We start from the raw sequence: 27,800 nt of genomic DNA on the forward strand, positions 1-27,800 counted from the left end.
GGGCCTATAAAAGATTCTCAAGTGGCAGACACTCCAGTGGACACAGCTAAGTCCAGGTGCCTGGTGCCAGGAGCAGGGCGCTTTGGAGGAGGAGGTTTCTAAGGCTCTGAATTTTTATCAACATCTCCTTGATTATCAGAGATGATAATCCATAACTCTACCCCCTGCAGCAGGCACTTTCCAACAAGGGCTAGACTAGAGAATATATGGGAAATAGGATCATTTAATGAGTATGAAAATGCACTGATTTTTAAGAAAAATACATGCATGTTTGAAAAAGGAAAAGACTGTTAATATCAACCTAGGGAAAATATTACTCTTGGAGAGACTCAACAGAGAATCCTGGAAGACAGCAGCTCACCAGAGATCTCTCCAGACCCCGAACCCAGCCAATTCCCCGGGGCCCCGCAGACAGAGTGGTTGTGCCCTCTCCGCCCACCCACATGAAACCCTGGTGGCCACGAGCTTCCAGAAGCAAAACCCAGGTATGTGGGTTCCAGGACTAAGATTCCAGCCACATGGTGGCAGTGGAAATGGGCCATCCCTCCCTGTCTCTCTGCCCACTTGGGGTCTGGGCTGTCACGCCCACGATCTGCCTCCGGGCCTCATCTCAGCGCACCAACAACCTTGACCCAGAGACTCCCAAATGAAGCTCAAAATTGATTGGCTCCCTACACAGATGTCTCTGGACCCCAACCATTTACAATTTTGGAATTTCAGAAGCATGCGACGTTTCATGATATTCATAATATCACTGTATCACTGTCATCCCGTTGCTCAAGCGGGCGCCAGTAATGTCTCTGTTGTGAGACTTGTTATTACTATTTTTGGCATATCGAATACTACCGAGAGTATCCCGCCCACATGGCAGAGTCTGGCGAGCTACCCGTGGCGTATTTGATATTCGATATTCATAATAAGCAATAGAAAATAAATTATCTAGCTTCTGCCCTGGCAGGCAGGTTTGAATGGTGGTGGGAAAATTTGAGCAAACCATAATGGCCAAAAGTAGAGCATATGGGGGAAATTGTCTGCCATAGAGACAGGAAGGGGGGTGTACTGAGGACACTGGTGGTAGAAAATTTGCACTGGTGGAGGGATGGGAGTTTGATCATTGTATGGCTGAAGCTCAAACATGAAAGCGTTGTAACTGTATTGCACGGTGATTCAATAAAGGAAAAAAATAAATAAAAGAAAATATTACTCTTATTGAAAAATGAATCCCCAAAAGCTCAGGTTTGACCAATACCTTCTCTTTTGGATAAAATTAACTATGCTTTGATTTTTCTTCATTAAGAGGATGACAAACTCATTATTGAAAATTTCCAGATAGAAAAGAGAAGAAAAGGGAGATTATTAGGAATCTTCTGAGTATCCTGGGAGATTTCTTTTGAGTCTTTTAAAAAAGTAAGCAGATATTTCTTTACAGTCACACAAACCAATAAGCTATAATTTTTTCAAAATCATAAAATAACTCTTTTCAACCTAGTGAAGTTTCCCGAGGAAGCTTCAGACACGGGAGTATTACAACCCCAAGTTTCCGGAGAGGGGGGTCTCTCCCCAGTTCACTATGCCAACACCTTTTCTTGAAGTTATTTCAAAAAGACAGTCACTGGAGCCAATGCTAGTACAGTGGGGAATGCCTTGCCTGTGGACACCCACCCCCACTTCGATGGCATCACATGGGGTCCCCTAAGCCCACCCAGGAGTAACTCCAAGCTTATTACTGGCTGGAATAAGTCCTGAGCATTCTGGGTGTGGCCCCCAAATCAATGAAAAGTTATCCAAAGTGATGGATAAGCACAAGTCACGTTCTGACCAATACCCCCGGGATTCGAGCTTCCTCTGAAGGCTGTACTGGGCCCGTGTGTAGGGTCAGCAGCTCTGAGGAGCCCTGACTTGAGTCTCCTGGCCTTTCCAAGGTGTTAAAGGATCTTTGTTTTTTCTTTTTGAGTCACACCCAGTGATTCTCAGGGGTTACTCCTGGCTCTGCTCAGGAATTACTCCTGGCTCTGCGCTCAAGGAACCATGTGGGATGCAGGGATTGAACCCGGGCCAGCCATGTACAAGGCAAATGCCCTACCCGCTGTGCTATCGCTCTGGCCTGTGTTACAGGATCTTGACTGCTGCCAGAAATGTGCATCCAGAATGTCCTGAGAACACTTCTCTAGATGCTTTATGGGGCCGCACTGCATTTCACTTTTTTGTTATTGATTGTTGTTTTGTTTGAGGGGGCACACCCAGCAATACTCCTGGGTCACTCCTGGCTCTGTGTTCAGTAGTTACTCCCAGTGGTACTTGAGGATCCATACTGGGTGCTGGGGATAGAACCTAGGCTGTGTGCGAGCAAACGCCCCACCCCGAGCACTGCTCTTCCGGCCCCGCACCTGCATGTCAGCTGGCACATCAGTGCAAGCGACACCCCCAGACCTGCCCTGTGGCTTCCCTTATCCCCATATCTATCCCCTAGAAAACAAACTAAAAAAACTCAGTGCATGTTTGTATACGTGTGCAGATGTCCAGGTGTTTCTGTGTGTGCATGTGTGTCTGTGTGCATGCACAGACCTGATTTACATCCTTACACGCTGACATCCTAAAATTGTCCACAGGAAGTATAGCACCGCGCTGTAGCACTGTCGTCCCGTTGTTCATTGATTTGCTTGAGCGGGCACCAGTAAGGTCTCCATCGTGAGACTTGTTACTGTTTTTGGCATATCGAATATGCCATGGGGAGCTTGCCAGGCTCTGCCGTGCGGGCGGGATACTCTCGGTAGCTTGCTGGGCTCTCCGAGAGGGGCGGAGAAATTGAACCCGGGTTGGCCATGTGCAAGGCAAAGGCCCTACCCGCTGTGCTATCGCGCCAGTCCACAGGAAGGATAAATGATGAATTTAAGATATATTTTGAGGGGGGGCCACAACTGGCAGTGCTCAGGGCTTACTCCTAGTTCTCTGCTCAGGCCTCAATCTTGGTGGAGTTCAAGGGGCCCTATGGGGGCTGGGCCCTGAACCCAGGCCAGCTGTGTGAAGGGAAGCCCCCCACCATGCAGTGCCATCTCCCCGGCTATGAAAGATGAACACGCGGGAGTCAGCACACGGACTCCAGCGCTGGGATGTGTGCTGACGGAGCCCCATGCAACGGTGAACTATAGTGGCACATACACTTTACTGCATGTGCTTCACACCGGATAAAATCCTTGGAAAATGGGGAAAAGCTTGCTTATTTCACTTATGCTCTTGAGTATTTTGGATTTTATAATGTATAATATTTTATAACAAAAAGTGTAGAGGTACTATCTTGTGAAGTAAAAGGTAAGAACTTAGCCCTATCTATCATTGCTAAAGAGAGGGGGATTTGCTTCTCGTTTCTTCAATGTATTAAATAAAGTGACAAATGATGAACTATGGAAACCAGGACCCGGATGCTGACCTTGGACCATCGTCGGGAGATGCTGTGGCATGCTAAGCCGGGCTGCGATGCAGACGCTGCTGATTTGAGAAAGGATGGGAGGAGTCTAGGATTGGGCCAGTGTTCCTAAAGATGAAAGGAAGAGGTGTCTGATGAGGCTGCTTGAAAACTCCCGTCAAACGGAGAGTGAGCTTCAGGGGTAGAGCTTCCCCCACACCTCGGACACTCGCCTGCGTTGGACCCTTGGACTCCCCATGCCTGAGGAGACACCAAGGGGTTTCTCTGATGCTGAGTGGGGGGCAATGTAGCGTGTGTGTGTGTGTGTGTGTGTGTGTGTGTGTGTGTCTGTGAGATGAAGTGACAGTGACATCCGGAGAGACTGTTTGGGTCCATGTAATGCTAATGCAGGGGGCACCGAGGTCAGCTGATCTCATGTCAGGGGCCAGGCAGGGGCACTGCAGGGGCTCTCAGCCGTGCTCGGAGCTCGGCTGGCTGGAGAGACCCACCCTGTGAAAACTTCCTCCAAGAGAAGTTTAGGACGTGGCGGGCCACGCCACACATGCTTAGCAACCAGGGCACCGCCCGCTCCAAACGGCAAATAGATTGTTTCTAGACGTGCAGACAAGGCCAGAGAGGAGCTAAAGCAGCAGGACTGAGAGAGAGTGACCAGACCCGCCGCGCCACCTGCACCCGAGACCCCTCCAGACCCATTTGTGTCCCCAGACTGACGGGGGGAGGCGCCGTCTGCTCGCGGTGAGACACCAGAGGCTTTCCTGGGCGGCTTTCTTAGACGAAAGCTCCTTGAAATTGACTTCACGTATGTGAGGAGTGGACGGCGGCCTTGTCTCGGAGACATGGCCTTGTCTCGGAGACGTGGACAGTGTTAAACGTGGGGTCCCAAGGAAGTCCATGTGTGTGGTGGCTTCTTGGCCCCCACCCCAACACTGCTGGCGCCTCATGGACAAAGGGACATTCAGGAAGTCACAGAGGCTGTGGACAAGCCAGCTAGAACTCGCGTGTCCAGGAGGGCCTGTCTCTCTTCTGCTCTTCCTTAGGCCCCCCAGCGCCAGGGGTCACGGTGGCGACTCCGGCTAGGCTGCGTGTGCCCTAGACTGTATGGAGCGGCCTCCTGCAGCGTCCCAGCTGGGCACCATGTCACAGTTTACGGGCCAAAGGAAGGGGACAGAGCACTTTGGAGGCGAGCAGGGTGGGGCGGAGAGGAGCCCCCCTTGGGTGAGAACTGCCTGCTGAGATGCAGCTTGTGTCCCTCCCATCTTGGCGCTTCCTGTGGCTGACCTAGACGGGACAGGAGCTTCCTGGACCATCAGCTTCCTTTCTGCATCCGGGAGCACGAAGGAGGGGGCAACAAGGCACACCCCAACAGGGGCCGCACGACACTGGTCCCAGCTCGGGAGAGCCCAGCCTGGGGCCGGTTCCCCGGAAGCATCATTGCTCTGGTACCGCCACAGGACCGGCAAGAGACTTGAGGTCATGATCCAGCAGCTGTGTGCCGGGGTCAAGTCACCCCACCTTTCTGCATGAACCAGCTATAGTGCCCAGAGCATTCCACAGGGGGGAGGGTTAAATGATATGACATGTGTGTGCATGCATGCATGTGTGCATGTATGTGTGTGTGTGAAAGAGAAAAAGAGAGAGAGAGGAAGAGAGGGAGAGAGGGAAGGAAAGAGAGGGAGGGAGGAAGGGAGGAAGGGAGGGAGGTGGAGAGAAGGGAGAGAGAGGGGAGGGAGGAACAGAGAAAGGGAGAGAGGGAGAGAGGGGGAGGGAGGGAGAGAGAGAAAGGGGATGGAGGGAGGGTGACAGGGGGAGGGAGGGAGAGGTGAGGGAGGGAGAGGGAGGAAGGAGAAAGAAAGGGGAAGGGAGGGAGAGAGAGGAAGGGAGGGAAGGAGGAGGGAGGGAAGGAGGGAGAGAACGTGCTTCCCAGTGAGCTGAGCCCCCCGAGTCACGGCATGCCTGGCAGGAGCGGGAGAGAGCACGTCCGCTCGGCCCGGGCCTGGCTCACATGCCCTGGGTTTGGTCTGCACCAGCACTTGGTTTCCTGCAAATTGCTGGGCCTAGCTCTGTGTGTGTGTGTGTGTGTGTGTGTGTGTGTGTGTGTGTGTGTACCAGCAGGGGGATCTGGGAGTCCCTGGCACCCGCAGGACTTTGTATACCATAATCAGCCGCTGCACCAAAAATCATGGGCCTCCTGAGTGCCCCCCCTTCGAATCATACACAATACATGGTACACATGGAACCTCTTGGACACAGCTATGTGAGCCTGCTTGGACACACTTGGAACACGAATGCTCAGGTGGATTCCTGGGGTTCAGCGTGGACAGTTACTGGCCTCTCAGCTGGAGTGAAAAGCAGCCTGTGGGGGTTTGTCTGGTCGTGTGGCAGCCGGGAAGCTGAGGCACATGCCAGCAGTGTACATACATATGCACACATACAAGTGCATGCGCATATACACATGCATGCACACACATGTACACACTTAAACATGCATATACTCACAATACATGTAAATAAATACAGGTGTGTCAAATACACAGTACATGTGTGCGCACACCTATGCCTCACGTGTGAACACACATGATATGTGCAGTGCCAGCATGAGAGTTTAACAAATGTGATTCCTTTGAGTTTCTTTGCTTTTTTGTTTGTTGGGCCATATCTGGCAATGCTCAGTAGTTCCTCCTGGCTTTCTGCTCAGGAATCACCCCTGGAGATGCTCAGGGGACCCTATGGGATGCTGGGGATTGAACCTGGGTTGGCTGCGTGCAAGGCAAGCACCCTCCCCGCTGGACTATGGCTATGGCCCAGTGGGGGATGCCCATTACAGAATGAATCCCCCACCCCCTGCATCTGGGTGGTCATGTGACTATTCTGGCCAATCACTAGCAAGGAGATATCAGAAGTTTGGCTTCCAGGAAATGTCATCTTCCTTCCTTCCTTCCTTCCTTCCTTCCTTCCTTCCTTCCTTCCTTCCTTCCTTCCTTCCTTCCTTCCTTCCTTCCTTCCTTCCTTCCTTCTTTCCTTCCTTCCTTCCTTCCCCTTTGGATTGGGGAACCATGCAGTACAGGAATCAAACCTAGGCTCCTGGGCAATCATACGAATGCTGGGGACTAAGGCAAACGCCCTCCCTGCTGTCCCCTCACGCAGGCCTCGATTCCTTTGATTTTTGTAGACTTGAGACTCCTGGCCAGGTGGTGGGTGGCGTGAGCAGCCAGCTCCGGTCACAGGGTGTCAGGCTCAGGGGTTACACATGGGAGGGGAGGAAACCCCGGCACACCTCTGCGACCCTCCAGTCTGCGTGGGCAGTGAGCGAGGTTGGAGCTCCTGCCGCCCGCCCAGCCCGGGAGAAGCTCGCCCCTCCTGCCCGCCCCGACACACCGGCCCCGCCCACCCGCGGGACGGGCCGCGGCCGCACTCACCTGTGGATGATGTGGTACTGCTGCAGGTACTCCAGCGCCAGCGCCAGCTCGCAGATGTACAGCTTCACGGCGCCCTCGGAGAAGTGCACGTTCTGCTGCAGGTGGTAGCGCAGGTCCCCGCCCAGCAGCAGGTCCACCACCATGAACATGTCCTCCTCGTCCTGGAAGGAGTACCTGCGGGCGGATGCACAGGCCGTCAGGGGGCCGTCAGGGGGCCGCCAGCCCACGCCAGCCCCCGCGGCTCAGAGCCAGGAAGGGGCCGGGAGCCTCTTTATCAGTGCAGGCGCCATGGGTGACAACGTTTCCACTGCTGTTTTTCGGGGGCTTGGTCAGATGCTTCCAGAATCCAAGGGTGTGCCCCCGCGGAAAAAGCAAAAGCCTCCTCACCCCCAAGCACCCACAACTCGCCCTGGAGCCCGTTCCCGCAAGCCGTGAATCGAGGAGCCCCTGGAAAGCCACGTCTAGCCTGGCGGAAAGCGGCGGTTCCTGCCTGCCGCCTCCCCCCGCTGCTCAGAGCACAGACCCAGGGGGATCGGGGGTGTCCCGGGGACGGGGGTGTCCCGGACCGTCCCACACAGAGCAGAACCGCCCCTCGGAGCCCAGACTCACCGCTCTGGAACAGTGGACGGTAACTGACAGTGGATGGTCATTTCTGTCACTGATATTTCCGGTTTGGGACCCACATGTGGGGGTGCTCAGGGACCACTCTGGGAAGGGCGTGGGGGGCCATGTGCAATGTGGGGAATTAAAGCTGGGCCCACTATGGGCCTCCTAAGTGTCCTCAGCCCTGTACTATCTCTCCGGCCCTGTTTCTTTTTTCTTTTTTTTCCCCCATTTCTTTTTTTCTCTAGCAGCAGGAAACTACGATCAAACGGAAATCATATTTTTTTTTAAAAAAATGCCTTTTGCTTTTTAAGGAATGCTAGTGTCTAGCATCAGTAGTAGTGTTGAGCTATTGCAAAATCAAATAGAAGCATCAAGAAATGCTGCCCACGTTGGTGGGCTGGAGACATCATGAAGTAAAGCACAGAGTGACTGAATGTGACAGGGAAGCTTCCACCTGTGCCCCAGAGCCTTGGCTCTGGAACCTGGACCATTCTCCCCATTGGACAGCAGGGGAAACCCGAGGCCCAGAGGGATAGACAGACTCAGTGAGCCGCGGCAGAGTGGGGGAGGGACCAGGTCTTCCCTCCTCCCTGTTTCGGCCTCAGCATGGCCTTCAGGGTTGCTGTGACCGGGATGCAGCCCTGGGCAGGGGACCTCACGGCTGACTCTGACCCGGGAGAGGGGCCTTAGGGCCAGAGCGACCTGACATGCTGAGCTGGGATGGAGCCGGAGAATCGTTCCTGGCAGCTCCCAGGGGACCTCGTGGTACCGGGGATACAGCCTGGACTCCTGCACAGCCCACTGAGGCCCCTGGCCTTTCAGCAGTGTGGCAAAATGACCAACAAGCTTTGTTATTTTTTAAAATTGATATTCTGAGTGGATGTTTTTAAACCCTCAGAAAAGAGCCCGGGGGCATGAGGGGGGTCAGCGGTAACAGCCTCCTGCAGATGCTCGGTTGGTATTCTCGGAGCCTAGGGATAACTGAGGCTCTGCATGATAAGCGGCGAGTTCCCCGAGCCACTCACAGCCCAGCTGCGGGAGAGGCCGGCTCACTCAACATTCCAGGCCAGCTCTTGGAGGAGCGGCGTGGGCTCTCAGGAGGGCAACCTGCAAGCCAGAATGAATTCTAAGGAGGAAGTCCCAAGCGCAGATGGGCTGTGATTGAAGGGCGCCTCCCGCCTCCCTCTCCTGTCCTGGGCCCATTGGACTTACTGGGGCTTATCAGAGAACAGAGAACGATCTTTCCTTGATCTCTCCCTTGGCCTGGAACTGCATCGTATTCTCACAGAAATACGATGCAGTTCCAGGTGGTGGAAGTGGAGGTGACCCAGAGCAGAAGCCCCCAGCCTGGCACACGAACTACTAACACAACGCTGGAGGGAGCTGGGAAGGCCCTGCCCACTCCCCCACACTGAGTCAGTGAACTTTACCCGAGGAACCAATAGCATGGAAGAGCAGTCCTTGTTACATCAGTGGGCTCAGCTTGTTCACACCTTAAAAGGGGGAGCCCAAGTTAGGTCCAAATAGCACTTTTATGTAGCACTTCTCATGGGAACTTTGTGACCACCTTCCGTTGGCTCTGAGCCCCATCACCGTGGTTTTGGACCCCGTTATCTGCTGTTTCAATATTCTGCTCCCTCCCTAGTCTCTGGCAGTTGACGAGGAGCCAACCTTCCTAAAACTGCTAAAATCCCAAAATTCTCTAAGCAGCGAATGTTCTATCACATCTCTCCCTTTTTGATTGTCCCTCGGACCCTTTTGCACTCAGATCGTACCTGGTCTTCCAGGTCCTCAGGATGATACTATCTCAACTAGCAGCTGGAATCCAGTGACTTCAGGGCGGGAGCAGATAAATCCTCTGGCCAGGTGCAGAAGTCACGGGCCAAGAAGGAGGGGACTAAGTGGGAAGGTGAGGGTGGCCTGGTAAGGGAGGAACCACGGAAGGCACCATTATGTGAGCATCCTCCGACAACACAGCAAAGCAGCACGAAGAACTCAACACAGCCCTGCAGAGTTAGCACAGGACTAAGATGCTTGACTTGTGCGAAGTGAACCCTTAGCACAGTGCCAGGAATCAAGATCTGAGCACTGCTGGGTATTGCCCAATGCCTGCCTCCTTCCAGCCCCTGCCTTGCTCTAAAATGACTGAAAATGATTTTGAAGTGCATGTAATCTTGATTTAAAAAAAATCACAACCTATAGATCAAGATAAAGAACAAGAAAGGAGTGAAGAGAACAGAAGAGGCAAAGCGCCAGCTCATGCCCCTCAACTGTTCCTGCCCAAATAGACCAACCAGTGTGCCTCTGACCGTCCCAGCCACTGGGGCAAAGGGAGAAATGAGGTGAGTTCCGTGACTCAGTGGGAGAGAATCAGCTATATAGAAAGAAGCCTGATTGTTCCTGGAACAGAAGCCACAAGGAGGTTTCTCGCGGTGGAGCCATCTAAAGATGACATTCCGTAGTGTGTGAGCCTTGGCTGGCAGAGACGAGCTCTACACAGGGGAGCGCTTTAATGGGGACTTGGGAGACTGATGCTCCTGAAGGAAGACAGGAAATCTCAGAGCACTGATGGAGGAAGCCTCAGTCTCCCCTTGCTGGCTTCTGTGAGCAGGCCCATTTTGACTGCTTCCATGCTACATTTTTAACTTTCTAGGAATCCCTGGGCTCTTTCTGATAAACAGGAAGTCAACAATTGTCCAACATAAAACTCTGCCTCGCTAGGCTCGCCAGGAGGTTAAGATAATGAGCAGTGCCCAAGGCAAATTGCCAGAGAGCGCCTGTTTGAACAGCGCATTCTCGTGACATTCTCATCAACTGATAAGAAATGCAAAGCCCAATTTTTATGTAAAAGGACCTACACAACAAACCCTTATCTTTAACCTCCTGCATTCTCTGTAACACAAAGTTAGTGTTCCTATGAAAAAACACACAGAGTGAGCCATAGTTAACCATAGGCCTATACTCAGTTCCTCTCTGTGGGGAGTTCCTCTTCCTTTCTCTCCTACTTTCCAATATGCTTTTTACTCTCTGACTCTGAGCATCATTATTACTCAATATCTTCACTCTTGAAAATACTAGAGAACCTGGGAAGCGTACAGCGGCACAGAGACCCGCTGTCACCGCCATCACTTCTGCATCCACATGATTCCAGAAAGCCACGACCCACAGGCCTGGGCAGAGTCCGGACGTCATCTCCCCTGAGTGTCTTAGGCAGAAACACCCAGCCGAGAAGGCAGGAGCAGTGGGGCCACCTCACCATGTGAGCTCACTCACACAGGCACTGGCCATCCCAAATACACTGACCCTGGCTGGCACCCGGCGGGAGGGCTCCCCCAACATCTGGGATGACCGTCAGGGTCCTGGAGTTGGATGTCACAAGCCATGACAGGCCACCGGGAAAATCGGTGCTACAGAGGCATTCTCTCTAAATGCTTATTGTTGGGGGGGGAGGTTGGGGCACTCAGGAATATATAACTGGAGGCACGTATGTCCCTAACATGGTCCCAAACCCCTAGAGTAGGGAACTGCAGGAAGAGGCCAGCGCCTGCTGTCTGCAAACTCCCTTACCCAGAGAGGAAATAGGAGACCTAAATTAGGCGACATTCATCTACAAAAATGAATGTTTTACAAAAGGGAATATTTTTATTTGATTTACACTTGCATAAAATGTCTCTGGAATTGTATTCACAGTCTGACAGCCCTGGCAGGATTGCTAGATGAACAGTTTCAGAAGGAGAAGGGAAACTTTTTTACCCATATTCTTTACACCTTTAAAATTATGAGCCATATGAATGTGCCAATCAAAACCATTTTTACTGAATTAAATCCAGTCACACTAAAGAGAAATGGGCAAGAGACTCGAGGAAGCTATTTGAAGTAAAAGGATGACTGTATACAGTGGGTGATTAAATATATTTAATGCCTGGCTTCGTGAAACTTTAGTGAAAATTGAAAAGGGATCAGTCACTACCACAATCAATAAAATGGCTAAAATAAGGATGAATAAATATATCAGGCTTTGGTAGAAAGCTGAGTCAAGCCTGGCTCGTGTGTAGGCTTGACTGAAATGTATATGAGTGAAATATTTTGGTAAACTTTAGGCTGGTATCTATGCAAGCTTTGAAATTATGTATATCCAAAGACCCAGCCATTTCCCTCCTTGGCTAGCTGTAAGGTAAGGGTGACAGCCCTGTTCCTTTGCTGAGGTGAAGATGAGGAGACTGCTCACAGGGGAACAGGCGCTGGTACCGCTCCTGTGAGCGCTTACCACCTACCACCAAGTGAAGCGTCTCACTGAATGGAAGAAGAAACACGAGTTTCACTTTAGTGGCCCCGTCAACCGGGGCCGGCCAAGAGGGAAGCTTTTGACCTTAAGAGCCCCCAAAGTGACTGCATCTTCGAGGCGGCAATGGTGGCTAAAGGAGGCCGGGGGCCGGCAGCTCAGGCAGCCTTGGAGGAGGGCCACTCGGGAAGAACAGTGTGAGCACCAGGCCTGCTGCGGAAACCCGGCCCCTCCGCTTCCTGCCCGAGACCACCTGCTCTCCTGACACACCTCGTCCCGGTCCTGTCGGCCTCCTCTTGTGAGACGGGCCTCGGCACCTCTGACCCCGAATGTCTGGCTTTGCCAGGCTGCTATTAACGAAACAGTCCAGGGGCAGTGGAGTCAGCTACAAAAATACGTTTCTCAGAAATGTGGAGGCGGGCAGTCTGGGGAGAAAACAGGGCAGGGTCTCCTGAGGGATGGGGCTCTTCCTTGGGGGTCAGGCAACGTTTCTTCCCTCTGCTCCTCCACGGCTCCCTGAGCGACTGTGCCAAGTCCTGCTCTCACTCGGAGCGATAGGACTGCACTGGGCCCTGCTGACGGCCAGGTTCACTCAATTGCGTTTTTCAAGATCTCTCCCAGCACACCCCTGAGCAGGGCAGGGGATGCTTAGGACTCGGGCAGAATTCTGAGAGGACACGGGTTGGCCCACAGCAAGGAGCGAGGCTGGGAGCCACTCAGGCCTGTTGGCCGTCTGGCCCTGTGCTCTGGGGCTGGGTCCGATCTCTCCTCAGTTACCCGGACAGGCTTTGACAGAGTCTCGCAGCCTGTGTCTCTACAGCCAGCGCCCACCTCCCTCAAGCTCCGACTGGGTCTGGGTCTGGGGACTCCATTTCTGTGTTCCCTTGAACTTGAGGTCAGCCTGACCGTCCCTTTGAACTACCTGCTAACGACAGAGCTAAGTTAAAAGCCTCTCAGCCAAGATTTAATTTGTGATTTGTCCTTGGATTTCCAGCAAATTTTGCTTCATCTAGTTTCCATTTTTATAACAGGCACAGCCAAGTTCCGAAATGTGGATTTTCTTATCATTTGTTAGCTATTATCCTGGAAATGTATTTTTGCTGTGGCATCAATTTTTGTCCCGTAGCTACCCTTTTTCCGAGTCTCTTTACTCTGCGCTATGTTCAGTTTTCACTATCTTCATGTTTTTTTTGCTGTGGTTATAAATAGACTGCACAGAGTTTTTGAAAAAATACCCAGATTGAGAGCTCGGGTATTCTTTGTTGAACTCAGCAAACCAATACTTATTGTGGTGGTCGGTTTCTTAGAATTGCTGCAGTTTACTGTGGGCTTTCAATCTGCCACAATTTCTTCTTCCTACATATATTTATTTAATTGCTTGTGCTTATTTATTTTCCCGATTGCCTATATATTCTATGTCTAATCATTTGTTGCTTACTTTTAAATTTTAACATCTACACCTTGACAAGACATTGAAATAAACACCTCTACCTATTAGCTTAAGGATATATACTAGCACAATTTTACCATAATCATCCCATCTTCGAGACTTTATATTATTGCTCTACCTGGGCTTTTTTAAACTTAGATTTTAGAGTACAATTTTACTTTTATCTTCACATTGTTCAAGTTTTATCCATTAAAAATATTTCAAAGAACAAAACGCCCATTTGTAGCCTGTGTCCCCACCTGGGTTCGATTCCCAGCATCTCATATTGTCCCCTGGACACTGCCAGGGATGACTCCCGAGTGCAGAGCCACGAGTAACCTCTTGGCATCAACAAAATAGAATGATGAAACAAATTCCATAGCCTTTCCCAAGGCAAAGTCAGAGGCTCATTCTGGGACAATGGCGGAGTCGGAATCACCAGCAGTGCCTCGTCTCACCTACCCACGACTGCAGGGGGGCACTCGGATAGTCATGAGGGAACTCAGGAGTCTACGGAAGGCTTGCAACTTATAGGATAAGGGTTAAGGATTGAGTTGTAATTAATTTAATTAATTTCTGCAGAGAGCTTCGAGCAGCTAAGTCACTTCTCCTGCCTCCCACGTCCCAACTCCGGGAGTGGAGGCTCAGGGTTCCGAGAGCATCTTGCACATGGTTTATAGAAATCAGGATAGACACAAGGACCCTGTCCTCCAACACTGGGAAGCTGGGCTCTGTGGCCCAGAGGCCTCAGATGCAGCCCTGGAAGGAGGCGGCCTATTGCTCCCCCTCCCCCACTGATGCCCCTCTCTGCAGGAAGTGATGTCAGAGCATGCCGAGGGCCAGCATCTTTATCCACCCGCTTTGCTTTCCTCTTCTCCCGTTTTGAAAGCGGAGGAGAAAATCAAGGATGACACTGATAGGAGTTAGTATAGGAGTTAGTCACTGTGCGTACAAAGGAAATCACCTGAGAACACCTGGCAATCATGTGTCAGGCTGACGCTCTGGTGTGCGGGGGGAGTCAATCAGCACACAAATACAGCAGGCCCTGAGAAAGGGGAACGACCCTGAGTCACACTGTGACGATTCACTGATAGCAACAACTCCCACAGGAACAGGAGGGGACCCAGGGAAAGCAACTCACAGCCACAGTCCCTGTGGAAGATGGAGCGGCCAGCTCCCGTGTCCTCCCCCAGCAGGGAGCATAACAGGACGCCCACTACAGCCACGCTGCCGGGCCCCGCGCCAGGCTGTTTCACTCGGGGCGCCCCACAGGGGGACGTGTGAGGCCCCTCCCTGTCCTCAGGGACCGGCTGAAAATCTCCAGAACTCAACTGCCTCCATGCTCACAGAGGCTCTCCTCATCTTGGGTCGAGCTTCACCCATGAGCGAGCCTTTTCCTGGACCGTGCGGCCGCACAACACTTCATAGGACACACCCCACCCACACTCCGAGAGTACTGCACCGCTTTTGATGGGATCCAAAGTAGGAGGCAATCAATCTTAGAGGGAAATATATTATTTCGGTTCTGCTTTGGGGCAGGGGTTGGGGTACGGGAAGGAAACACCCGAAATATGGTGGTGAGAAGGTGTATGGTGGTGGGATAGGTGTTTGAATTTTAAATGTAATCAAATATTGTGAACTACTTTATAAAATAAAAATATTTTTTTTAAAAAAAAGATGGAATGGCAGGTCTCTCAGATAAATATTTTATAATAATGGTCATAAAGATGCGAAAAGATCTAATGGAAGATGCAGGTGCAGTGAAAAATGACACATAAATAGTCTGGAGAGATCGTACAGTGGCAGGGTGCTTGCTGAGCATGAAGCTGACCCAAACTCAGTGCCTAGCACCCAGTCCCTTGAGCACCACCAGGAGTAATCTCTGAGCACAGAGCCAGGGTAAGCTGTGAGCACATCCAGAAGTTACTCTAAACAAATAAACAAAAAAGATAAATGAACAAAATTAAACTATCAATATTGACAGAAATACAAGAAGAAACCTAAAGGAAAATTATGCAGCTAAAAAGCACCATAACTTAGATTTTTAAAAATCTATTAGGAGGTTCAATGGTATACTTGAGTGAGGGAAAGAAAGAAATCAATGAACCTGGAGAGAGGAAAATGAAATTTTTTGATTTGAAGAAGAGAAAGAAAAAATTGCAAACATTAAACACAGCATAGGAACCTGCAGAATGTAGCGGAAGGGATCAATATATGCATTATGGGGGGTCCCAGGAGGAAGAGAAGAAAAAGAAGTGGCAGGGGGAGTATTTGGAGAGATGCTCTCTTGAAAATTTCACAAATTCACATGGTCTATGAATCACCTGCATAGAAAACTCTGTGAAGCTCATTGAAGCTCCAATAGGATGAAACTCAAAGCAAAGCACACTGAGAAACATCGTCATCAGACCGTCAGTGACAAAGACAAGGGAGAATTTTGAAAGCAGCAAGAGGAACAAGCCGTCTCAGTAAAATTATCTGTCAGTCATTCAGGCAGAAACTCTGGGGGCCAGAAGTCAGGGTGACTGATACATTAAACATTCTCACATAGAAAACAGATCACTGTTGACCCCAGATCCCAGATCAGGTAAAACAGTCCTTCAAAAGCGAGGGAGCAAATCAAACACCCCCAGATAAAACACAAGCTACTGAGCTCATGACGAGACCTGCTCTGCAGGCAAGACCGCCCGGGATTCCTGCAGGTCCAAGCTGCAGGGCAAGAAAAGGGACCTGAAGTCTAGTCCTCAACGAAGGAACGTAACTTCGAATACCCTGTGTTTTCCATGTGACTCATAAAATGCTTCCTTTTCAGACATAATCAGTCTAAGTGCTTAGACAGGCAGGCAGATAGATAGCGGACCCCTAGCAAAAAAAGACACCACAATAAAATCCTGGGAAGTAATTAAACCAATAACCCCAAAACCACAAAAACCAACCTTGTGGACACAGGAACTAAGGCTGGAGCAGACCCTTACCTGGTGCCAGCAGTCGGACACCCCCCCCTGCCGCCCCCCAGAGAAGCTCCAGCAGTACCAAAGGCCAGGAAGGGAATTCAAAGACCATCCACTGCTCCCAACTCTACCACTTGGGAACTGCCCTAGCAACGGACTCGTACCTGGGTATAAAGCCCCGCGTTGGTAGGCTGGGAGAAACCCTACAAGAGTTGGACAAAGGACAGAGGAAGCATGCCCATGTGCTGCTGCCAAGCACATGTGGTGCCCAAGCACATGTGTAGCCACATTTTCCCTTTTGAGATGTAGACTTTAATATCTAATGCTGGGGTGTGTGCGGGGGCTCCCTCTCCACTCTCTCCTTCCCCCCATATCCCTCTCTCCCCCCCTCGATCTTTTGCTCTCCTATCCCTCCCTCTCCCTCCCTCCCTCCCTCCCTTCCTCCCTTCCCCCCTCTCTCCTCTCTCTGTGTCTCTCTGTCCCTATCTCTCTGCCTGCCTGCCCGTCTCTCCTCTCTGTCTCTGTCTATCTGTCTGTCCCTCTCTCCTCTTTCTCTGTGTCTCTCTGTCTGTCTCTGTCTGTCTGTCTATTTAATATAGTCAGGCAGGTATATAGGGAGGCCGCCTTATACTGTCCCCTTCGATGGCAGTGTATTTCCTGGGAAGTAATAGCTCTGAAGTTGCAAAGGCCAAACTTGCAGAAAACAATAACTAAGGCCTGGTAAGACACTCACCTGGCGCCAGCAATGGACCCTGAGGAGACTGGACCCCTCCCCATGAAGAAAATTCCTCAAATACCCTCGGACCTCTCCTTTAATCTGATTAACTTTAGCGATTCAACCCAGAGAAGACTTCAGAATATTCCAGACCAAGACATCCCGAGAAGATACTCCATAAAAGCCACCTTGAACAAAGGAGGGCTGCCTGAGCCCAGGTGCTGCTTGCACCCACGTGGCCGAGCACATTTGGCACCCGAGCACATGTGTTGCCCGCATCTCCCCTCTTGCAATGTTCTTGAGATGTGGACTTCCATGTCTAATGCTGGGATGTGTGTAGGGAGAAACCCGACTTCTCCCTTGAGTGTGTTTCTCTCTCTCTCTCTCTCTCTCTCTCTCTCTCTCTCTCTCTCTCTCTCTCTCTCCCTCCCTCTCTCTCTCTTTCTCTCCCTCCCTCCCTCTCTCTCTCTCTCTCTCTCTCTCTCTCTCTCTCTCTCTCTCTCTCTCTCTCTCTCTCTCTCTCTCTCTCTCTCTCTCTCTCCCCTGCCACACCTTCAAACACCCTCCAAATAAAATGTTTTACTTCATTGCTTGTCTACTCCTGAAATTCTTTTCTGCGAAGTGAGATAAGAACCCTGGGTCCCGGGTGGCAGAGGTGGGTCGGGAGAAAGTGACATCTTTCCCTCCCCACTTCACATGAGCCGCCCGTGGGGCTCACCGACACTCCCTCCCGCCACGTGCGTTCGGTGGCCATGAGCCACTTCCCCACCCTGGCCTGCAGTCATCGCCAACAGACGCATGAAGGAGGGAACAGGGCGCCAGGCTGGCTGGTGATCAGTTGCCGTTTATGCCAATCTCAGTCAGGCCGTTTATTCCATTATCCCTGCGTGCCGGTTCCAGTCTCACTGAGCGCCCCATTCCAGTCTCACTCCGCCCCTCATTCCCGTCTCCTCCTGTCCCCACACTAGTGTCCCCGAATCCAGTCCTGAGCCTTAGTCAAGAGCCCAACCTCCACACTCAGGTCAGAGAGCACAATCAGCGCCCATAAAGCCCTTCCTCCCTGGAAGCTCTCCTAAGATCTCCCCCTGGGGATCTGCTCGAGGGCAGGAATTCACCTAAGGACACACTTCTCCTTTCCTTAGTCCATAAACAACGATCTTAGATTTACTTCAGAATAATCTTTCTAGTCATGTTGTGTGAACACAGTAAGAGATATATTATAAGAGAGCCACTAATAAGGTGGCTCTGCTGGGGACACCTCACTGTAGATCCCAGACTGCAGTGCTCAGGCCAGATAACTCTTCCTAACCCCAGCAGGGTCCTTGTCCAGTCACTTCTCTTTGGGTTATGACAGAATTTGTCCACAACTGTGCCTTTAACTTATTATAAGTTTTATGGCACTTGGCCTATCCTGTTCCAATGCTATGGTAGTTGACAGCTTGCCCTGGGTCCATCTAGTCTCTATGTCGGAACCTGATTTTGGGGTGCTAGGAATTCAGGGCAACTGAGGCCCTTAGTTGAGTAAATATGACAGATGCCCAGGAGTAAATATTATTTGCTCAATTAACTCCCAAGTTACAAAAGCATAGCATTAATTGCTTTCCTATGTCTATATAAAAAGGACATTGCTCTAAATTAAGCTATGCAAAAGATATAAGGGAGAGATAAAAGCAATATTTCACTTACAAATACAAATCCAGAAATCTCTGGGCTGGAGCGATAGCACAGCGGGTAGGGCACTTGCCTTGCACGCGGCCGACCTGGGTTCTAATCCCAGCATCCCATATGGTTCCCTGAGCACCGCCAGGGGTAATTCCTGAGTGAAGAGCCAGGAGTAACTCCTGTGCATCGCCGAGTGTGACCCAAAAACAAAAACAAAAACAAAAACAAAACAAACAAAAAAATCCAGAAATCTCTGAAGAATTTGACTTTACAAGTCCCAGGTACTGGTTAGGAGAAACGAGTGATTAACAGACAGGGGAAGCAGAGCACAAAGGAGAAGTCAGAGACGAATACCGAGGACATGGGAGAGCTTAGGGAGCCGTGTGACGGTGTTACTCAGTAAACCTCAGCTCCCTGCCGGTGGAGGAGAAAAGACAAACCTCCGTTACCTGACAATCAAGAGCACCTGAGATTTTGCTCCCACTCCACTCCCCGACTTCCCACCTGTGGAACTACTATTCTGGATTTTGTTTAATTTCCATCTTGCTGTTTCACAAGTTTAAGGCAATTGTGCATCTATCTCAAATGTGTTGCTTGGTCTGAGCCTAACTGGAAAGATTCACAGGGCTGTTTCTGTATTGCAACACTCCTCTGCCTACGGAACCAGACAGACAAGGCATCTTCAAGCCTCAGTCCCTGGGGGGTGCACACCTGGGTGTGCAGGTCTGCACGTGCGGGAATGTCCTTCTTCCCACAGCTGGCGGGCACTGGTCGGTCTTGGTCTTCCTGGCCCAGAGACGGACCCTCCACTCTCTGGCAGAATTTTCAGCGAAGGCCCTGCCTGCTCCAGCGAAGGGGTGCTAGTTCCTCTCCATATCTGCTCCCATTTCACAGTCACCGGAGGTCAAATTTTCTACCCTCAGTGCGTGCTGAACCCCCAGTTCTCCAAGTAACTGAGACCTGCCCCTCTCCCTGGCCAGCTGGTGTCAACTCACACCCTCCATGGTCTGGTTTTCTGTCACTTCTTTCCATCTGGTATGCAGGTTTTCCTTTGTTTCACACATAATTTGATGCACAAAGAATATCAAACTCTCCACTGCCCCTCCCAGCCCCTGTTTCTCTATGTTTCTGCTGGGAGATGACCCACCCTCCTGTCATCTTGACGGTAGCCTCTTGCTCCCTTGACACAACTCCCAAGCTCGAGTTTGGTCACGGATCATCAGTGAGAGGACCTCTCAGTGTGAGTTCTTGGTCAAGCATTACGAACAGCCCTGGGGGCCCAGAGAGGACACGGGGTCTCCCAAGCTGGCCTAGGAGTGATGTCTCAGCAGAGCTGGGCTAAAGAAGAACTGAGAGCTGCTTGGGGGGCCAGAACCAGATCAATGAACTAATCACAGAGCCTTAGGTCATGGCGCTGACTCATTGCACACAGGAGTGATGACTGTTCCTGGAAGCATCTCGGATAGTTCAAGACGGTTCCAGAGACCCATGACGGGTCTTTGAACAATATTTAAAATCTATGCCTTCCCCTGCATCCATCTAAAGCAGGAAAGAAGCCGACACAATGGAAAGGTCCCTTGTGGAAAGAAGTTTCTCCCCTCCCTCCCTTCCCCTCCTCTCCCCTCCCCCTCCCCTCTCCTCCCCTCTGCTCCTCTCTCTTCACCTCACCTCTCCTTTTTTCCCCTTTTCTTTTCAGAGAAAGAAGCCCCCACTGATTTCCACCTCCCAGCCAAGTGGGCCGGGAGAGATTGATCTTCTTACTGCAAATGGAGCCCAGGGGTCTAAGACGGGCCCTGCAGGCTGGACCAGTCTTCCACATTCCTGGCTGCTGGATCCCAACCACCAGAACCCTACTGAGGCTCTCAACACTGACTGAAGGCAAGTGTTTCATCCTCAAAGCCACTTCCAGGAAGAAATGAATTGGCTGGGGGCCCCAGACAGCGTTCCTGCTCTGGGAATGAGCCGCTGGCTCACAGTTCCTCCGGTGCCCTACGCTTTGAAAAGCAACAGTGAGGACTGAACTACACACTTGTGTGACACCAACCAAGCTGGCACGTGGGGGCTGGTCCCAGCGAGGGCATCGGCTCTGCATCCTGCTTCCCGGACATTCCCCACTCACAAACACAAAGGTGCTTCTTCGATGCTCTCGTTAGCCAAGCAAGAGCCAACCTAGCCAGGCCACATGCCCTCAAATGCTCACTTGGTGTTGGAGAGAACTTACTGATGGGATAGGGAGCCACAGGGAGCAGTCCCCACTGGCCCCAACCCTGGCCACAGATTTAGTGGGCAAGAGTCCAGGTGAGTGGCAAAACACACATCTGTAGCACTGTCTTGCATGTCTGTTAGCAAGGACACTGGGAACGCCCGTCTGACTAACAAGGCCCCTCAGGGCTGTGGGGCAGAGCTAGAGATCAGGCAGAGAGCAGAGTGGGGCTCAGCCAGAGCAGCCGTGGGGACCAGGCCTCCCCTCTCTCCATTTTCCAGTTAGCTGTCTCTCTAGGCAAAATATTTTTACATCTCCCCGCAGTAGTTCCCTTTGTAATATGGTAATATTATTCTTGAAAACATAATAACGAGTTGCGGGGTTGTTAAGAGCGTATGAGAAGTGTATGTGGAGGCAGCTTGAAAAATAGATGCAATTACTAGCCTAGTGCAAGAAGAGAAAGGAGAGAAGAGTCTGTTTTCAGTTCTTTGGCTGCATGGGGTGTGAGAAGCTCTGCTCTGTGTCAGACCTTCCGCGTCTGACATGAGCGTGTGCAAACACCAACTCTCCATCTCCAAGCTGAGGCCACAGAAACTGCCCGGAGGGGGCATCTGCATGAGAGGGTTGGGCAGGCCACCCAGACTGACCTCACTGTGCTGTCACTTTGCTTGGGGACGGTAAGAGATGTCTGGGAGTCAGCAGGACATGACAGGTGGACGCAGGGGACCGAGCAGGTCCCCAGGGAGAGTAGTCGATGGGTCTTCATTTAACAGGATAGTTGCTGGTTTCTGCCGCCGTTCTTTCAGGACAGAGGAAGTCACCCCAAGTCTTCTGGCTGCAGAACTGATCCTCTTTAGAAAGCTACAGTCCTTCGTGGGGTTCTCCTCGACTCCCCAGGTGACACACAGTGGGCCTCGTCTGGTCTTCTGGTCTGTCCTCACTCGGGCTGGGCTGCAGCCTGGCTCCTGCCTCCACTCTTCCCCAGCAGACCCTTCTGGAACTCCCTCTGCTCTGTGCACTGCCCACCCCCCACATTTTCGAAGCACCCACAGTGCCCCAGCTGCCGCGGAGGCTGTGTGTTCTGAGGCTAGTGGCCCTGTGCCAACATCAGCGCCACACGAGCAATGAAGAACGGGAACATCAAACGCAGGGCTGTGGTCAGGGGACTACAAAGGGGCAGGGGACCCTGACACAGGAGCAGCTCCTCCCAGACTTCTAGACCCCTGTCCCAGTCAGAGCTCCCAGAGGTATCTGCATCCAAATGAATTATTGGTCGTTTTTAACCAAATGAATGCAGTAGAGCCTCAAATCATAGCTGGAAAACAACAATCAGCCATGAAATCCGATCTGACATATTGGAACAGAATTGATTCCTTCCCTCCCTCTTTGTGAAACACCGGGAAGGCTAGAGAGGAAGCAGCCAAGCTGAACTTACATCATCATTGACTGTTACAGGGTTTGCCTTATTTTATCTGAATATTGTCTGGCTCCCCTTCGAAGGCTAGCTCTTTGAGGACAGGGAATTTGCTAAGAATCAACAGCCATATCCCTGCGTCTATTTGAGACTTGCATTTCACTGTTAAACCTGATGCCAGGATTCCAATATACTCAAAATATCTTGACTTAACTGGCATTGTGTCACTTGTATCACTTGTCATCCCGCTGCTCATCAATTTGCTCGAGCAGGTGCCAGTAATATCTCCATTCATCCCTGTCAAGTGCTAGTGTAGCCCAATGGCGTCTGCTTGCTTCAGGAACACAAAGAGCCTCAAACTGTTCACTCAGGGTCTTGACGAAGAAGTCTGACCATCTTGTAGGTGGGCGGCCAGCGTTCTTTTGACGTCCTGTGGAATCCAGTCAGAAACAGCTCTAGTCCAGCGGTCGTCTCCAAATTGCATTACATGACCAGCCCATCTGATTTTCGACTCCTTGGCAAATGAGGCAATAGCACAGCAGGTCGGGCATTTGCTTTGCAGGCAGCCGACCCGGGTTCGATTCCTCCGCTCCTCTTGGAGAGCCTGGCAAGCTACCAAGAGTATCCCGCCCGCACGGCAGAGCGTGGCAAGCTACCCGTGGCATATTCGATATGCCAAAAATAGTAACAAAAAGTCTCACAATGAGACGTTACTGGTGCCTGCTTGAGCAGATAGATGAACAACGGGACGACAGTACTACAGTGCTACAGTGGCAAATGAGACAGCGTCCCTGATTCTCGATCTCGAATGGAGGTTAGAACTCTGATTCCTTCTCTCACTTGAGTGAAATGTGATACTCCAAGCATACCTCTTTCAATTTCTCTTTGGAAGACCCAAATAGCGTTCTTATCCTGTTTTCGTAGGGCCCAGGTCTCTGAGGTATATGTTAGTGCAGGAAGAATGGTGGACTCAAAAAGATGTGCCTAGAGCCTGAGGTTCTTTATCCTCTTAACAACTTCTTTGACACTCTTGAAGGTGTTCCACGCTGCTCTCTTCCTCCTGAACAGCTCAGGTGTCAGGTCGTTCATCATGTTGAGTTCTCAACCTAGGTACACATAGCTGCTGCATTCGGAGATGTTTGTTCTGTTGAGAGCAAATGGAACATCAGGAACTAGTCTGTTTCTCATGAACATTATCTTCGTGAGATTCAGCTGCAGTCCGACTTTTCCACACTCACAGTCGAAGTCGGCCAGCATTCATACCACTTGGCTAATGTTTGGTGTTATTAGAATGATGTCATCATCGAAGTGGAGGTGGTGTAGTTGCTGACCGTTTATCTTCACTCCATTCCTTCCCATTTTAGTTGTCATATGTTGTTCTTGAATTTGGCACTGAAGAGTTTTGGTGGAATGGTATCACCCTGCCGAACCCCCCCTTCTTTTTTTTTTATTAGTGGATCACTGTGAGGTACAATTACAGAGTTATAAACTTCTGTGCTTGCGTTCCAATCACACAATGATCGAGTACCCATCCCTTCACCAGTGCCCACTCTCCACTACCAATAATCCCAGTGCCCCTCCCACCATCCCCACCCACCCTGTCACCCCCACCCACCCCACCCCACCCTTTTGTTCTCTCTCCTTTTGGGTATTGTGGTCTGTAACAGAGATATGGAGTGGCCATCATGTTTGGTCTATAATCTACTTTCATCACATATCTCCCATCCCAAGCGGGTTCTCAGAACACCCTTTTCCTGGTGTTCCCTTCTCTATCTGAAGTGCCCTCTCCCCCAGCATGTGAGGCCAGTTTCCAAACCATGGAGCTAACCTCCTGGCACTTATCTCTACTATTCTTGAGTGTTAGTTTCCCATTCTGTTACTTTATATTCCACAGATGAGTGCAATCTTTCTATGTCTGTCCTTCTCTTTCTGACTCATTTCACTTAACATGATACTTTCCATGTTGAAACACTTATATGCAAATTTCATGACTTCATCTTTTCTAACAGCTGCATAGTATTCCATTGTGTAGATGTACCAAAGTTTCTTTAACCAGTCATCTGTTCTTGGGCACTCGGTTTTTCCCAATTCTGGCTATTGTAAACAGTGCTGCAATGAACATAGAAGTGCAGATGTCATTTCGACTATACTTTTTTGCCTCTCCAGGATATATTCCCAGAAGTGGTATTGCCGGGTCAAGTGGGAGCACAGTTTCTAATTTTTTGAGAAGCATCCATACTGTTTTCCAAAACGGTTGAACCAGCTGGCATTCCCACCAGCAGTGAAGGAGAGTCCCTTTCCCCTCACATCCACACCAACACTGGTTGTTTTTGTTCTTTTGGATGTGGGCCAGTTTCTGTGGTGTGAGATGATATCTCATTGTTGTTTTGATCTGCTTTTTTATGTGCTTTTTGGCCATTTGGATTTCTTCTTTGAGAGTTTCTGTTCATTTCATAGCCCCATTTTATGATGGGGTTGGGTGTTTTCTTCTTGTGCAGTTCAACCAGTGCCTTGTATATCCTTGATAACAACCCCTTACCAGATGGGTACTGGGTGAATATCCTTTCCCATTCTGTAGACTGTCTTTGTATTCTGGTCACGATTTCTTTTGAGGTGCAGAAGCTTCTTAGTTTAAGATAATCCCATTTGTTTATCTCTGTTTTCACTTGCTTGGCTACTTGAACCCCTCTCTTTATGTCAATGATCATTCCTTATAGAATGGTGAGATCCTGGTGGTGAATCCATAATACAGCTCATGGAGGATCCTGATGTACTGAGTTTGAATGCCCTATTTGGCTAGGGCTTTGATGACTGCTTCAGTCTCAACAGAATCAAAGGCCTTCATTAAATAAATGAATGTTAGACAGAGTGGCATCTTGAGCTCTCGCGAAATCTCAATGAGCTTGGTCACCGTGTGGATATGGTCGATCATGCTGAATCCTTTTTTGGAACCTGGCTTGCTCACATGGTTGTCCTTTGTCTAGTGTTCTGCCAATCCTATTCAGGATGACTCGAGTGAATAACTTGTAGACAAGGGGCAACAGGCAGATCAGGTGATAGTTGCTGATGTCGTGGATGTCTCCCTTGTACAACAGAACAGTACTGCTGGTTTTCCATTGGGACAGAACCTTGCATTCAGACAGGTAGCATGTGAAGAACTGAGCCAGTGTATTGACGAGTGCTGGCGGCAGATTCTTCAGATGTTCAGGTCTGACCTTGTCTGGACCAGGTGCTTTACTTTTCTTTATTGACGAAATGGAGTGTTGAATTTTGGAAGGGAGAACGCTGGGAACGACATATTCATCCTTCAGAATTTGGTATGTGGGTAGGTGGATGTGGCTGTCAAAAAGATCCAAGTAGAAGTCGTGGATAACCTTTTCCATTGCCCTTCTGGAAGATGTGATAGATTCATCAGGACGTCGGAGGGTAATCATCATGGTCTTATAGTTGGTGAAGGACAGATGGGCCTTGCGAATACTTTTCCTGGTTTCTGCTGCATTGGCCAACACTTCTGCTCTTCTTTCTTTGAGGTCTTCCTTTATCACTTCTCTGCACAGCTTTGTGAGCTCGGACATTAGTTTGTGATTGCCTAAGGCTCGAGCCAAACCACATTGGCAAATGAGCTTGAGAGTTTCCAAAGACAGGCGTCTTTTTGTGGCTCTCTCTCTCTCTCTCTCTCTCTCTCTCTCTCTCTCCCCCCCCCCCCGGTGTTCCTTGCATAATCATGGAGGTGCTGAACCAGCTGATTGTATTCCTCATCGATGCTGTCAACGATGGCGTCTTCCCATATTGCTGCAATAGTGCCAAAGAGCTTACAGTTGGTGGTTATTCTGGAAGTTCTCTTAAACTGTTCTTAAACTCTGCAACCCTTTTTCTCCGCTCTGTGAAGTAGAATTTTGCACAAAGAAGATGGTGGTCTGATTCTGTTTGGAATTTTGGGACAACAGTGACATTAGTCAGGCAAAACCATCGATTGAATATGATGTGGTCAATTTTATTGTGGAACTATCCACCGGGAGATTCCCATGTCCAACGTTTAGATTTGGCCTTCCGGAAATGTGAGTTACCATGGGTGGTCTTGGTGAACATGATGAACTCAGACAGTCTCTCACCCTGTTTGTTCCATTCTAGGAGTGGGTCCTGATGTGGAGTTCTTCGGGCAACCTTCTCGGTCCTATCTTGGACTTAAAATCACCAACAATGACCTTGTAGAAGGTATGGTCTTCTTTATAGAATTTCTCAAGCTCCAGGTAGAACTTCTCAATTTCTCCTTCATTGTAGTTGGATGTTTGTGTGTAGAGGATGAAGATAGAAACTGCCAGCAATGAGCCACATCTATTCAAATGTAAGCATCCGATTCGGGTTGTTAGGCATTCGAATGAATCAATGCTCATGGCCAAGTTCGTGTTGACCAGGACACCGACACCATTAGATGCCCCTACTGTTGCATGTTCTGAGGCACATTTCTTCTCCAGTGTCGAAAGCAGCATGATGTGATTGATGCCTTCTCATCTCGGTCAATCCAATGACGTCATATTTGATCTTCTGCACTTGCATCATCAGTTCCTCAATGGATGCTTCTGATGCGGCATTAAAAGTGCAGACAGTGGGGTTGGAGCGATAGCACAGCAGGTAGGGTGTTTGCCTTGCACGTGGTCGACCCGGGTTTGATTCCCAGCATCCCACATGGTCCCCTGAGCACCAGGGGTAATTCCTGAGTGCAGAGCCAGGAGTAACCCCTGTGAATTGCTGGGTGTGACCCAAAAAGCAAAAAAAAAAAAAAAGACTTTAATTGAGAATGTACTGAATCTATGGATCAATGTTGACACCATAGCAACATTTAATCATAACGCTTCTAAACAAGGTGGATCTACTTGTGAATTGGGTCCTTTTCCCTTCCCTCAGAATGCTGTGTAGTACTCAGTGTCTAACTCTCTACATGTTTATTCAGTTTTCCACTGAGTAGTTTCTATTTTTTATATTGTTATAAATGGTATTTTTAAAGTTTAATTTGCTTGTTTGCTTTTGGGCTACACCCTGAACTTCTCAGAGTTTACTCCTGGCTCTGCCTCAGGAATTGCTCCTGGCAGTGCTTGGGGACCATGTGGGATGCTGGGGATCTAACTTTGCCAGGTTGGCACTACCCACTGCACTATCATTCTGGCCCCATGATTAGGACACTTGCATTGGTCGTTCTCTAGAGAAAAGATGCTTGAGTCATGTCTGACTTCGAGTTGGAATCCATCAGGCAGCTGTAGACCAGCCCTGGTGCTTCAGACTGTTCGTCTGGGCCCGGGGGCGGGTTGCATCTGCAGCAGGCTGGAAGCCCAGAGAGTAAGAATTCTCTGCCCACCACCTCCAGCAACTAAGAGGCATACCAACACCCATGGGTCCTCACTTCTCAGGTGCCATAATTAGGATGGATGTTTTGTGCCATTTCACAGTGTTGAGTTAAGAATCAAAGAAAGAAGGATACTGAAGGAGGGGGAATTTTTCTAAGATTTAGGACGGGAACAACTGGAATAAAAGAAATGTCAGTCCTATCTTATACCATAGACAAAATAAAATTTGAGATGGCTAACGGATGAGTGACTTGAATATATTTTCTAAAAGAAACATAGAATATTCTATGTACGATCTAGGTAGGTAAAATTTCTATGACGGGGACGATGAAGCCATAAACATAGAGAAGGAGAAG

The 27,800-nt window shown here is 50.0% G+C and overlaps 1 protein-coding gene and 1 pseudogene across 1 annotated transcript in view; both read right to left on the reverse strand.

The window, feature by feature from the left end:
- STK32B (serine/threonine kinase 32B) overlaps window positions 1-27,800 on the reverse strand; it is a 202,480-nt gene that overhangs the window by 45,585 nt on the left and 129,095 nt on the right. The window contains exon 4 of the mRNA XM_004617418.2: window positions 6,841-7,014. Within this exon, the coding sequence (XP_004617475.1) occupies window positions 6,841-7,014 (174 nt within the window). The remainder of the gene's footprint in view (window positions 1-6,840; window positions 7,015-27,800) is intronic.
- LOC129404861 (uncharacterized) lies at window positions 25,347-26,701 on the reverse strand (annotated as a pseudogene).

The sequence above is a fragment of the Sorex araneus genome, chromosome 5, assembly GCF_027595985.1.
Source record: "Sorex araneus isolate mSorAra2 chromosome 5, mSorAra2.pri, whole genome shotgun sequence".
Taxonomy (NCBI): Eukaryota; Metazoa; Chordata; class Mammalia; order Eulipotyphla; family Soricidae; genus Sorex; species Sorex araneus.